This window comes from Equus caballus, chromosome X, assembly GCF_041296265.1.
Source record: "Equus caballus isolate H_3958 breed thoroughbred chromosome X, TB-T2T, whole genome shotgun sequence".
In the NCBI taxonomy this organism is placed as follows: Eukaryota; Metazoa; Chordata; class Mammalia; order Perissodactyla; family Equidae; genus Equus; species Equus caballus.
In genome coordinates this window covers 74736814-74751819 of record NC_091715.1, presented here as the reverse complement: position 1 = coordinate 74751819, position 15006 = coordinate 74736814, and the positions used below count along the sequence as shown (strand labels likewise).

The 15006-nt window shown below is 35.5% G+C and overlaps 1 protein-coding gene across 1 annotated transcript in view; it reads left to right on the top strand.

The window, feature by feature from the left end:
• The window catches only part of LOC100071734 (charged multivesicular body protein 1B2), a 43981-nt gene that overhangs the window by 14852 nt on the left and 14123 nt on the right, over positions 1-15006 (top strand). Inside the window, exons 2-5 of the mRNA XM_001501265.5 lie at positions 8045-8142; positions 12963-13109; positions 13482-13550; positions 13635-13742. Of these exons, the coding sequence (XP_001501315.1) occupies positions 8045-8142; positions 12963-13109; positions 13482-13550; positions 13635-13742 (422 nt within the window). The remainder of the gene's footprint in view (positions 1-8044; positions 8143-12962; positions 13110-13481; positions 13551-13634; positions 13743-15006) is intronic.

Genomic DNA, 15006 nt, shown 5'->3' with positions numbered 1-15006 from the left:
TCTCTTAGCTGAGCTACCTCTGTCTATATTTGAGGATCTACATGTTCTACCCTCCATGACATCTATTTAGGGTATCACCAGTACTCTTATTGTTGTTACCTTTGCTTCATGGGTCACTGATTCCTTGCTGTTGATGGTTTTGCCATCACTGGCTTTGCCACCAGGGGTACAGGGATGGCTCACACCTCAGCTGTGTCCTGGGTCACCTGAGTTGGGAGCTCCACTGCTGTGGTGAGGGGAGTGAGAAGGTGAGGAGTGAGCCTTGTATGTTGCACACTGTCTCAGGTGTTACCTGTTACCTTGTGGTCATATGCACCACTGCAGTTGGGATGTCAGGGTTCTGTATGCACCTCTCCTGCTGCTACTAGGCTCTGAGCTGAAGCTGGAGGGCCTGGGATCACGGGGATTTGCTTCCACTGCTGCTCTGCTTCCCACGTCCTCAGGTTCTGCTGCAGCTAGCTGGCTAGAGTCACACACGTGTGCCTCTGCTGCCACCCACTGAGTTCTCTGGGGCTGGGGGTTGCTGTTTAAGCTACCACAGCTGTCATCCAGGATCCTGGGCTCTGCCTCTGCTATTCCCGTATTTAGCCTCCTCTGTGTGCTCCGATTCACCCACCTTTGTATGTACCAATGTGCGATCTTTTTGGGGTCCTGTTGTGTTGTGCACTGTAGGCTTTTTTGGATTATGGATGTTTTTTTCACTGTAGATTGAAGGGAAGAGACAAAAGGATTCTCTTATGCCTCCATGATGATCCAGATAATGCATTTTTTTACAAGACCCTCCACCAGCAAAAAGACTGATTCCCAGAAGGCTCAGGTGATGGTTAGCATTTTATAGCCAGAAAGTATTTTTTAATTAAGGTATGTATGTTCTTTTGGATGTAATGCTACTGCACACTTCATAGACTATACTATAGGGTAAACATAACTTCTATATGCAGTAGGAAACCAAAATATTCGTGTGACTTTATTGCAGTGGTTTTGAACTGAATCTGCACTATCTCTGAGGTATGCCTGTACATATTTCCTCTGTCAACTGGGGACAATTTCTTTAGGATATATACCTAGGAGTGGGATTTCTGGGTTGGAGAATATGTGTACTTTTAATTATCTGTGTAGACATTTATCTACATAGATGATACATTCTGTATTGTCAGAAAGTAATGATGCTTTGATGATTTCTATTATAATCCATGTACCTTTTATTTCTTTTTTCTTTTTTTTTTTTTGAGGAACATTAGCCCTGAGCTAACATCTGCTGCCAATCCTTCTCTTTTTGCTGAGGAAGACTGGCCCTGAGCTAACATCTCTGCCCATCTTCCTCCACTTTATATGTGGGATGCCTACCACGTGGCTTGCCAAGCGGTGCCATCTCCATACCTGGGACCCAAACTGGCGAACCCTGAGCCGCCGAAGCAGAACCTGTGCACTTAACCGCTCTGCCACCGGGCTGGCCCCTATTTCTTTTTTCATTTCTTACCATGCTTGCTAGGACTCTAGAAGAACAGTTCATGAAACAACAAACAAAGAAAAAACCTATGGCAGGATCATTTTCTTGTTACTGATTTTTAAAGGAATTCTAATATTCTAATATTCACTATGAAGGATGGTGTTTGCTATAGATTTTTGATAAATACATGTTTTTTGAGGTTAAGAAAGTTTTTTCCATTCCTAGTTTGCTAGAAGTTTAAACCATTCTTCTGAATGTTGGTTTGATGAAACCATCGAATATTGGATTTTATTTAATGTTTTTTCTTTATGTATTGAGATTATCATCTGTGTTTTCTTTAATATTCTAATATGGTTAAAATACATGGATGGGGGCTGGCCTGGTGGCATAGTGGTTAAGCTTGCACGTTTTTGGTTTGGATCCTGGCCATGGACTTACACACCACTTATCAAGCCATGCTGTGGCAAGTGTCCCACGTATAAAGTAGAGGAAGATGGGCACAGATGTTGGCTGAGGGCCAATCTTCCTCAGCAAAAAGAGGAGAATTGGCAGCAGATGTTATCTCAGGGCCTATCTTCCTCAAAAAATAACAAGATAGTTTTTTTAATGTTAAACCATCCTTGCATTTCTAGGATAAACCCATCATGAATATGAGGTACCTGTAATATTTGCTTAATTGCTCATTTTTACATGTTATTTATAAGTGAATTTGGTCTGTGTTTGCCCATTCACATATAGTATCCTTTTTTGATTTGGGTATCAGAGTTGAGAAGTCTTCCTTCTGTTTTCTATTGTTTGGAAGAGTTTGCATAAGATAGGTATTACTTTTTTTTCAATAATTGATGCAATGTACCAGTAAAACCATCTGGGCCTGTGGCTGTTGTTTATTAATTAATTTATATGTTAAAATGTCTTAACATTGAGTCAAGAATTTAGAATTATTCGATTATTTACTTTTTAATTTGGTTTTATAATATTCAAGGATTGTCCATTTTTGTCTAAAACTTTCAATTTATTGGCATAATGTTCATAATTCATTATTTTAAAATATCTCTACTGTATCTGCCATTATTTCTCGTTTTTCATTCCTACACTGTTTGTTTATGCCTTCTCTTTTTCCTTGATCAGTTTGTACAGAAGTATGTGAAAGTTACTAGTCTTTACAGAGAACTCAACTTTGGACTTTTTTATTCTTTCTATTATATCTTTGTTTCTGTTTTTTTCCTCTGAGATTTTTTTTGCTGTCCTTATGCTTCTTTGGGGTTTATTCTATACTTTTCCTGACTTTATGAAATGAATACTTATCATGTTAATTTTTAGCCTGCATTCTTTCCTAATGTGAATTTCTAAGGCTAGAAAACTCAAATCTGAGTATGGCATTAGCTCAAAGTCCTACAACCCACATTCCACTCATTTCGTTGTCACTCAATTCTAACTATTTTTAAAAATTTTTCATTTTAATTTCTTCTTCATTCCATATGTATAATTTTTTTAATTTCCAGATATATATTTTAATAAGCTTTTTAAATTTTAGAAGAGTTTTAGATTCTTACAGGAAAATTGTGAAGAGAATCCCCATATTAATTAGTTCATTCATTATAGAGTTGTGCTTAGACTGCTAGTTTGATATCTATTATTTCAGATTTGCTTTATGGCCTAGTGCAGGATCAGTTTTCATCTGTCTTACATGCTTAAAATGATGTGTATTCTCAAATTATTGGGTACAAGATTGCCTACACTTCTCTATATGTTTATTAAATTAAGCTTCATAATAGTTTCATAACTTCATATTCTTAGTTTTGTCAGTTACTGAGAGTTTTGTTATAGTCTCCTAAGGTTGATAATTTTCTCTCTGTCAATTTTATATACATATACACAAAGACATTGTGATGCTATGTAGAGGTACATGGAAGTTTAGAATTTCATCCACTTCTAAATTTACTTTTTATCATTTTATAGTGACCCCGCTTTTGTTAAATGCCTAATGCTGCTTTTAGGTGGTCTGATTGATCCTAATAAAGTTACATCTGCTTTTTTTTGGGTAATTATTTGTCTGGTATAACATTTTCTCTCCTTTTATGTCCAACCTTTGTGTCTTTATGTTTTAAAGTCCTGTTTAAAACACATAGCTCTAGTTTGTTTCATTATTTTTGTAATCCATCCTGACATTTTGGAGATGTTTCTATCCTTTTACAGTCATGCATTGCTTAACAACATTTCAGTCAATGATGGACCTCATATACAACGGTGGTCCCCTAAGATTAATACCATATGGCCTAGGTGTGTAGTAGACTGTGCCTTCTAGGTTTGTGTAAGTGCACTCTATGATGTTTGCATAACAAGAAAATTGCCTAATGATGCATTTCTCAGAACATATCCCTATTAAGTGACGCATTGGCTGTATCTTATGATCTCTCTTGATCCTGTTTTCTCTGTGATTTGCTTCTCTTTTGCTACGTTCTTTTGGATTTATTAAGTGTCTCACCCCATTTTTTCTCTACTGTTTTTGAAGTTACATGCTATTTCCTTAGGAATAACCTTCACATTCTAACATTCATAGTTAATTGATTATCTAAAAAATCAGAAACTCTTTCCTTCTTCTGAGTAATATAAAGATTTTTAAACATTTAACTTCAGTCACTCCCATCCTCTGTCTTATATGTTTTTCCTATCTAATAATGTTTGTTCTGCCTTTTTATCTCCAAAATTAGACATTACAATTATTTTATAGTCAGTATTTTTCTGGACTTACCCATGTGTTTACCAGTCTCTGGGCTCACTAAGCCTTTCATTATGTCTGTCCTAATTTTGTTCCTTGTGACATACAGTCAGTCATCATTATTCAGTCATCATTATTTACAGAATCTGTATTTGCAAATTCACCTACTCACTAAAATCTGTTTATAACCTGAAAATCAGTCCTTGCTGTGTTTTTGGTTTTAGAATCATTCGTGGACATGCTCAGTCGGTGAGAAGTTTGAGTGGCCCAAGGCACACATTCCCATCTGAGGTTGAACAATGTGATGCTCTGCCTTCATATTTCAACTCTCAATACTGTAAACAAGTGTCTTTTTCACGTTCTGTCTGGTGCCACAATTTTTACATTTTTTTGTGCTTTTTCTTGGTGATTTCACTGATCCTCAAGTATAATGCTAAAGGGCTGTGTAGTGTTCATAAGTGCAAGGCCATGATGTGCTTTATGGAGAATATATGTGCGTTAAATGAGCTTCTGTCAGAGATAAGTTATAATGCTGTTGCCCATTAATTCAATGTTAATAAATTAGCAATATAAATTTAATAAGGTGCATTAAAACATAAATACAAAACAAGGTTATGCATTGATAGGTTGATGAAAATGTTATGAACACAGGCTTGCATTAATCTAACCCTGATTTTCCCTAAGAGCAATGGTTCCATACTTGCTAATTCACTGTTTGCAGTGACTTCATGAAGTATAACTACCATGAATAATATGAATCCTCTGTACATACTTTGGAAGTTTCTTTAACGTTTTGTTTGAAAATTCTGTTCATTCTGATTTTAGTTCTTTTGTAAGTAACCTGAATTTTCACTATGGTTTTTTTTTAAAGTTATTTTGGTCTTTGGTATTCTGGGATTTACCATAATGTATCTAAGTGCGGATTTATTTTTGTTCATCCTGCTTGGGATTTTTTTTTGGTGCTTCCTGAATCTAAAGATTTTTTTTCTCTCATCTCTTGTTACTCTCAGGGTTTATATCTTTGACTATAACCCTTCACACATTCTCTTCATTATGCCTATATGGGATTCCAGATAGTAGACATTATTATTCTATTTTCTTTATCTCTTATCCTCTTTTTAGTACTAATCTTATTTTCTCAGTCTAGTCTTAATTCAGATCTATATTCAGTTTGCTAATTTTCTCCTCAGCTTTAACTAATTTTCTTTATCTACTTTGCTGCACCCCTAGCTGTGAATCACGGCCCACATTAACCCTTAACCTTGTTATCTCATCTTCCTTTGCCAGCTGATAAAACATTTTTCTATCACACCCTTATGCTAATGTTGTAGCCTTCAAGAGTTCTAGCTTTATTCAGAAAGTTCAGATCCGGCACCTTACCTCATGTGGTCCCAATAGGGGCTTTGACTTCAGGGGCTTCAGTGCTTACCTACTACTGATATTTCCTTCTTCCTCTTTGATTCTGTCCCCTAAGGATTTTCCTTCCCCTTTTGCAAGCTAAGTTCTGTGTTTAAAAGGACACTTGTGGTTTATTCAGTATTTTGAGGTGTTTTTCTAAATCTCTAGGCTTCCATATTTATGGAAGTGTTTCCTGTCTTTTTAGGATAAAGGGGAAAATAGCTCTATGGTATCAAATAGACTTTTGTAATGAATCTCCTATTAATTCTTTTTTGGCCAATATTTTAGACCATGATCAACCTTAACTATTAATATTAAGTACAGATTTAGGCATTCAGCAGTCAGTCCTCAGTATTTGCAGTTTATAGTAAATTTCAGGTTTAAGGGAAGATGAGATCATTCTTTAAAAACAACAAAGAATTTATTGGTTACATGAATTCATCTAAAATAACTGGTTTCTTAATTTAGCTTTTGACTATAGTGACTCTTTATACAGAGATAGTGATTCTATTTGGGAGATGATTTGGGAAATTAAAAACTATTTCTTTTCCTTTGTTTCCATCTATATCAGTGATTCAGATTCTCAGCACAGTTCGATTTTGCCCCCCCTCCCCAGGTGACATTTGACAGTGTATGAAGACATTTTGGATTCTTGCAATTGGGTAGGGAAGGTGCTGGTGTCATCTACTAGGTAATGGCCAGGGACACTGATAAACTTCCTGGAATTCACACAGCAGCCCCCACAACAAAGTATTATCTGGCCCAGAATATCAGTAATACTTAGGTTGAGAAACCCTGTTTTTAAAAAGAGCTATAACTTTCTCAGTCACCTAGCTGAAATTGGTAAATCTTACTTATAAATGTAAAATACATTTTACATTAAAGTTACCCAGAAATTCATACACATATACTTATTTTCTTAACAATTCTAGGTATATTTGCTGTTGATGAAAAATACTCAGGGTAGCCAAGTCATCCCTCTCGTTATCCATAAATAAAGTGTCAAATTAGAACATTAAGCCGTTGAGAGATGAAGAAGGTAGCTTAATTTATGATTTAGTTTTGGTAAATAAAACAGTCAAATAATTCTTGTTTTCTGACAGTGATATAATCAATCCAAAAGTCAGCCTTTTAAACTATATGATGTATGTATACCTTTCAGAAAAAACGAACCCTACATCATTTTTGTAGGTATCCTGAAGAAATGCAGAATCAAGCTTTTAAAAAAGTAGATTTTACCTTTTCCTAAAGGGCAGAAAACACATAGAATCTTCCTAACTAGTGATTTAATCATGGTGCAGACTAGTTGTTTTTTTTTTTTTTTTGAGGAAGATTAGCCCTGAGCTAACTACTGCCAATCCTCCTCTTTTTGCTGAGGAAGACTGGCCCTGAGCTAACATCCATGCCCATCTTCCTATACTTTATATGTGTGATGCCTACCACAGCGTGGCTTTTGCCAAGCAGTGCCATGTCCGCACCCAGGATCCAAACCGGCAAACCCCCGGCTGCCAAGAAGCGGAACGTGTGAACTTAACCGCTGCACCACTGGGCCAGCCCCTACTTGGTTTTGAAATAATCTACACTGCTTTGTCATATTCATGTGCATATACTTCATATTTGTGAAAACTTTATGGTATTGCACATTGGGGTCTTATTGAACAGAGCACTTTTCTTCCCATTACATTTTTCTTTTTTAATTTAAAATTTTCAATCTTACAGTAGTTTAAGACTTAAAGAAAAATTGTAAAAATAGTACAGAGAGTTCTTTTGTACCCTTTACTAAGCTGCTTCTAATGTTAACATCTTACATAACCATAGTATAATTATCAACAAGAGGAAACCAACATCGCTACAGTATTATTAATTAAACTACTGATCTTGCTTAAATTTCACCAGTTTTTCCACTAACGTCTTTTTTCTGTTCCGGGATCCAGTCCAGGATCCCACATTGTGTTTAGTTGGCATGTCTCCTTAGTATTCTCCACTCTCTGACAGTTCTTCAGTCTTTCTTTGCTTTTAATGAACTTGACACTTGAAGAGTACACTGGTCAGTTATATCGTAGAATGTCTCTCAGTTCAGGATTGTCTGATGTTTTCTCTTGAGTAGATTGAGGTTATGTTTTTGGCAACAACACCATAGAAATGATGATCTTCCCTTCTCAGTTCATCATTTTAAAAGGTAAATGATGCTGAAATGTCATCACTGGTGATCTTATCCTTGATAAGGTGGTGTCTGCCATGTCTTTCTACTATAAAGTTGCTATTTTTTCCTTCACAATTAATAAATCTTTCTTGCCGTTATGTTTTTTTTAATAGAAAACAGATGTAGAAGAGAAAAATTCTGTTTCCTCAAACTTTGTGAACAGTTGGTTTAAATATCATAATCTTATCTGATAACTTTTATAATTTAACACCTTATGTGTAGGTAGTTAGGTTGCGAAATGCCTTTTTTGAATAGCCTTAACATATATTTCCAGAACACCTCTTTAACTTGAAATTTGCTGCAAAAGAACTTAATAGGAATGCCAAGAAATGCGATAAAGAAGAAAAGGCTGAAAAGGCCAAGATTAAAAAAGTAAGCCATTTTTGGTATTTTTACTGTCTTTTGAGCTCATGAAAGAAGTGCAATGAATCATGAAAGAGTGGTTGTTTCAGTTTATTTTACATTGAAGAAAGATTGCTGGCTTTAGTATTCTAAACCAGATATCTATTTAAATAAATTATTTGTTATCCAACATAGTTAATGATGGCTCTTTTTTGTTTATTACTATTGATATGTGCCAGTAAGTCTCACAAGACAGAATGTAACTGTAACAGAATGTTACCTGACTGTTCTGTTACCTACATCAAAGACTGTCCTTTGGTTTATAGCCAAAACCACTCTGACTGAGAAGTATAAAGCTTATATGTAGGAATAATATTTAACATATTTTGGCTCATTTTAATTTCTGCACTCTCAAAAGTTTTATGTCTAAACAGTGTATAGCATTAATGGCTATTGTGGTTTGTATATCATGTATTTGCCAGGAGGATTCACAGGACTCAACATACATTGTACTCCTGGTTATGATGTAATACGCTAAAAGGGTACAAAGCAAAGTCAACCAAGGGAAAAGGCATATGGAACAAAGTTTGGAGGAATCCAGCCTCAAGCTCCCAATAGTTCTCTCACGGTGGAGTCACATAGGACAAGCTTAATGACTCTAGCAACAGATTGTGACAACATGTGTGAAGTGTTGTGTACCAGGGAAGTTCTCCTGCACCTAGGAGTCCAAGGCTTTTATTGGTAATCATTGCATCCTCTGCCTAACACACACCAAAATTCCAGACTCCCAGAAGGAAATTTGATACTTGGCATACACTGCATTGTTTGTACCAACAGTTTAAGCACGATGAGCCACTCTTAACCATTCTGGAAATGGTGGGAACCTGCCCCAAATCCAAGTTTCTACATACCAGCCAAGTGCCAAACTTGGAAGTAGACCTTTCTATTGATATCAGTCTCAGGCTTGCTATGTTAACTCTTTTCTGCACGTGTGTATTTATATATCTATTTTTAATATTTTATTACTTATTCAGATCTTTGATAATAGCATATATCCAATCTTTAAATTGAGTCACTTTGGGTATTTTGTCTACTTGTAATAGGGAAAACTTTAAGGGAAGGGAAGAAAAGTTGCAGAAAAGAAGATGGAAGTAGATTGGCTGAGTTAGAAGAAAAAATAAAGCTAAAATTGATATATTAGGAGCATCCCTTTTTAAAAACATAATCCCAACTATTGCAAGGAAAGAGAAAGCATAAAAAGATCTTTGGCTAATATTTCTATATATTGAGGAGATTAGAAATAGCCTAAAAATGATTTTTGAGATTTCAAATCTCAGGCAAGCATGGCAGCATTAAAATGTGTGAAATCCCAACAAACAAAACTCCAGGACCAGATGGCTTCACTGGTGAATTATAACATTTAAAGAATTAATAGCAATCCATCTTAATGTCTTCCAATAAATAAAAGAGCAGAGAAGACTTCCAAACTCATTTTACAAGGCGAGCATTACCCTGATACCAAAACCAGGCAAGGAAACTACAAGAAAAGGAAAATTACATGCCAAGATCCCTGATGAACATAGATGCAAAAATCCTCAACAAAATACTAGCAAACCAAATTCAACAATACTTTAAAAGGATCATATACTGTGATCAAGTGAGATTTATTCCAGGGATGCAAGGATGGTTCAATATCCGCAAATTCATCAATGTGATACACCACATTAACAAAATGAAGGAAAAAAATCCTAAGATCATCTCAGTAGATGCAGAAGAAGCATTTGACAAAATTCAACATCCCCTCATAATAACAACTCTCAACAGAGTGGCTATAGAGGGAATGAACCTTGACATAATAAAGGCAATAAACGATAAGCCCACAGCTGTCATCATACTCAACAGTGAAGGGATGAAAACTTATTCTCTAAGATCAGGAACAAGACATTGCTGCCCACTCTTAATGCTTTTATTCCACATAGTATTGGAAGTCCTAGCCAGAGCAATTAGGCAAGAATAAAGAATGAAAGGCATCCAAATTTGAAAGGAAGAAGTAAAACTGCCACTGTTTGCAGATGACATGATATTCTATGTAGAAAACCCTAAAAACACCACCAAAAACTGTAAGGATAAACGAATTCAGTAAAGTTGCAAGATATATAATCAATATATGAAAATCAATTGTGTTTTTATACACTAATAACTATAAGAAAGAAATTAAGGAAACAGTCTCATTTATAATTGCATCAAAAAAATAAAATACCTAGGGATAAATTTAACCAAAGAGTTGAAAGATCTATACACTGAAAACCGTAAGACCTTATTGAAAGAAATTGAAGATGACATAAATGGAAAGATATTCCATGCTTATGGATTGGAACAATTAATATTTTTAAAATGAGCACACTACCCGAAGCAATCTGCAGATTCAATGCAATCCCTGTTAAAATTCTGATGACATTTTTCACAGAAATAGAACAATCCTAAAATTTGTATGGAACACAGAAGACCCTGACTATCCAAAGCAATCTTGAGAAAGAACAATGCTGGAGACATTATGCTTCCTGATTGCAAAATATATTACAAAGCTTTAGTGTGCAAAACTGTATGGTATTGACATAAAAACAGACACATAGATCAATGGAACAGAATAGAGAGCCCAGAAATAAACCCATGCATAGATGGTCAGTTAATTTATGACAAAGGATCCGTAAATATACAATGGAGAAAGGTCAGGCTCTTCAATAAATGATCCTGGGAAAATTGGACAGCCATATGCAAAAGAAGCAAAGACCACTATCTTACACCATATACAGAAATTATCTCAAAATGGGTTAAAGACTTGACCATAAGACCTGAAATCATAAAACTCCTAGAAGAAAACAGGTGGTAAGCTCCTTGACATTGGTCTCAGAGATGATTTTTTGGGTATGACGCTAAAAGCAAAGGCAACAAAAGCAAAAATAAACAAATGGGGCTACCTCAAACTAGAAAGCTTTGGCACAGCAAAGGAAAGTATCAACAAAGTGAAAAGACAGCCTATGGAATGGGAGAAAATATTTGCAAGTCATGTATCTGATAAAAGGGTAATATCCAAATTATATAAAGAACTGATACAACTCAATAGCAAGAAATCAATCTGATTTAAAAATCGGTACAGGATCTGAATAGACGTTTTTCGAAAAAAAAGACACACAGATGGCCAACAGGTACGTGAAAAGGTTCTCAACATCACTCATCATTAGGGAAATGTATTAAAACTGTAATGAGATATCACCTCATACCTGTTAGAATGGCTGTTATCAAGCAAGACAAGAAATAAGTGTTGGAGAGGATATGGAAAAACGGGAACCCTCGTGTACTGTTGGTGGGAATGTAAATTGGTGAAGCCACTATGAAAAACAGTATGGCGGTTTCTCAGAAAATTAAAAATAGAACTACCATGTGACCCAGCAGTTCCACTTCTGGGTATTTATCCAAAGGAAAGGAAAAAATAACTCAAAAAGGTATTGCACTGCCATGTCCATTACAGCATTATTTACAATAGCCAAGACATGGAAACAATGTAAGTGTCCATCAGTGAATGAATGGAAAAGGAAAATGTGGAATATATATAAAATGGAATATTATTTAGCCATAAAAAAGAAGGAAATCCTGCCATTTGCAGCAACATAGATGGACCTTGAGAGCATTATGTTAAGTGAAATAAGTCAGACAAAGAGAAATAGCACATGATCTCACTTATATGTGGAATCTAAAAAAAAAAATACAAACTCATAGATAAAGAGAACAGATTCTTGGTTGCCAGAGTTGGGTAGTTGGGAGTTGGTGAAATTGGAGATGGTGGTCAGAAGGTACAAACTTAAAATTATGAAATAAATAAGTTCTGGGGATGTAATGTACAGCATGGTGACTATAGTTAATAATACTGTATTGTATGTTTGAAAGTTGCTAAGAGAGTAGATCTTAAAAATTCTCATCACAAGAATAAAAGAATTGTAAGTGTATGGTTATGGATGTTAACTAGAAAAAAACTTGGAAAGTGTGTGAGGTTACATGTACTAGTATACTTATCATATCGCTGTTTATATTGAAGAATTGGAAACAAGTATCCAGTGGTCAGGGATCTTAATTGATCCATGTTCTCAAAATTCAGTCACTTCCATACCGTCTTGGTTTTGCTGTAGTGGAAGACCATCTGAACTATTTAATATTTTTCTTTAAATTGACTTTTAACTTTAGCCCTACCCAGAGCTATTATAACAGGAAAAATATGGATCTGTGCTAATTAATTACATCATTTCAAATATGTGTTTAAATAAGTGGATAACTAAAATGAGGATATGTGTCAGTAGTGTTTGTACTACACATGAGGAAAGCCCTGGTTAGTAGTACATCCGTAAAACACAGCGTTCAGAAACGATGGTGTAGTTATATATTTATTGACTTAAAAGCATGGCTTTTTTAAAGTACTAGGTGATAAAACAGTATGCTCTATGCATGTACTTTTGTAGTAAATAAATTTATATTGTAATAGTTAAGTTTATGTACTTAGAACACTAACAGTAGTAATGGCTCAGTGATGTGATTGTGGGAAATTTTTTAAACCTTAGATTCTGATTTCTTAAAATATTAATGAACATATATTTTCTAATCATAATTAAAAAGTTAACCATAAATTCTTTTATTTTCTAAAAAAACTAATCTGAAAGCTCTTAAATATTATTAAAAACAAGTTAACTTGGGGTTGTTTTCCTCTTTTTAAAATATCTGTACTTTTGCTCCCTTTCTTTCCCAATATTTACTTTGCTCCTTGTCTTCACTGCTATTTTCTCTTGCTTTGTTTGAAATAGGCCATCCAGAAAGGCAACACAGAAGTTGCAAGAATACATGCTGAGAATGCAATCCGCCAGAAGAACCAAGCAATTAATTTTCTGAGAATGAGTGCTAGGGTTGATGCTGTGGCAGCCAGAGTTCAAACTGCAGTAACAATGGGCAAGGTAAGGTTTAATACCTGTAAATAATAGGAATTCTTGATTTAAGCTTAATGAGAGTATTAAGAGTTGTCAGAAATCTAAATCTATTGCAAGTTGCTACAGTGTGCTGGTAAAGGCCTTCATGTGCAGGAGAGACATCGTCAAAGTGCTTAGTGAGGAAAATGATTTTGGCAATGGATTTTACACTAACGTCTAATTAAGTTGTCTTCAAATCAAGAGTCAAAGATAGTGCCTAGACCAGAAATACATATTGTATTTTTCTGTTAAGGAAAAGGTAGACAAATTTCATTAGTTGATCTATAAGTAATATATTTAAGAGACTATATAAATTTTGAGATTACTTATACACTCAGTCTTTTTTTATACTTCCAATAGGTAACCAAGTCCATGGCAGGTGTAGTTAAGTCTATGGATGCTACATTGAGGAGTATGAACCTTGAAAAGGTAAAAAAAAAAAAACAAGTATCTGATGTTCAGATAGCATCTTTTCAGTGTAAGTTTTTCTTATGACCATATTTCTCTTTACAGATTTCTGCTCTGATGGACAAATTTGAACACCAATTTGAAACACTGGATGTTCAAACACAACAGATGGAAGACACAATGAGTAGCACTACAACCCTAACAACACCACAAGTAAGAATAGTTTTTCTACTTAGGATAATTTTTTTAAATTACCCATATTCAAAATATAATGGCTTTGAGCCTAAATCCTCTCTAGAATGCGAATCCGGCCTGTGCCTAAAATGCAAGTAGGAAGTTAGGCTCTGCCTCTGCATTCCTGAGGATATATTGGAAGACGACATTCCCTACTATGTTTTGAAGTTCTAAGAATTACGCTAGCTCACATGTCTAGAGCGCTGGAACTTGGTTCTCTCTTGCTGCCAGTGGTCCTTATTGATGCAGGCATTGCACTAAAGGCTCACTGAAGCCAGTGGGTATTGGGTATTATCCTAAGCCTCAGCTAATTCATCTTATTGCAGATATTCTTCTCCTTCCTACCTGCTCTTTTGGTGTGTTATTTATGCACAAGTCACAAGTGAACAAATAGTAAATTACAGGATCAGTTATTTTTCAGAAAACTAGGATGTTTTCTAAACCTGCAGCTTAGAGATGTGACACAGCGAAAATTAAAATTTGAAACTAGTTTACATGAGACGTGATCCCAAAACAAAGTTTTGTGAAATTCAAATATTCAGAGAGAAAATTTCTTTCATTATCACTCTTCTCTTTGATCCCGGCACCTATCACATGATTCATCAAATGAACAAAGAACTTGTTACCACTACTTAAGGTGCTAATATGGAAAAATTATAATTTACAAGATACGTTAGGAAGAAATCAACAACTGTCCATCAAAATTTTACTGCAGATAACTTTTCACAAAGAGGTAAATAATAAGAGAACAAGCTTTTATTCAGGTTTTAGAGTTAAAAAGAAAGAATTCATGTGTATGTCTTATAGTGAGCATCTATTTAGCCATTACTTTTTTTTTTTTTTGAGGAAGATTAGCACTGAGCTAACTGCTGCCAATCCTCCTCTTTTTGCTGAGGAAGACTGGTCCTGAGCTCACATCTGTGCCCATCTGTTTCTGCTTTATATGTGGGATGCCTACCACAGCATGGCTTGCCAAGCGGTGCCATGTCCACACCTGGGATCCGAACCGGCGAACCCTGGGCCACCACAGTGGAATGTGCACACATACCGCTGCGCCACCGGGCCAGCCCCTAGCCGTTAGTTTTTTATGTCCTCGAGAACCTTGCTCCCCATAGCGTGGTGCAATTATCAGGAACATCTGTATCATCTGGGAGCTCATTAGGACTGCAGAAATTCAGACCCCATTCACAGGCATACTAAATCAGAATCATTTTAACAAGATTCTCAGGTGATTTTTATGCAC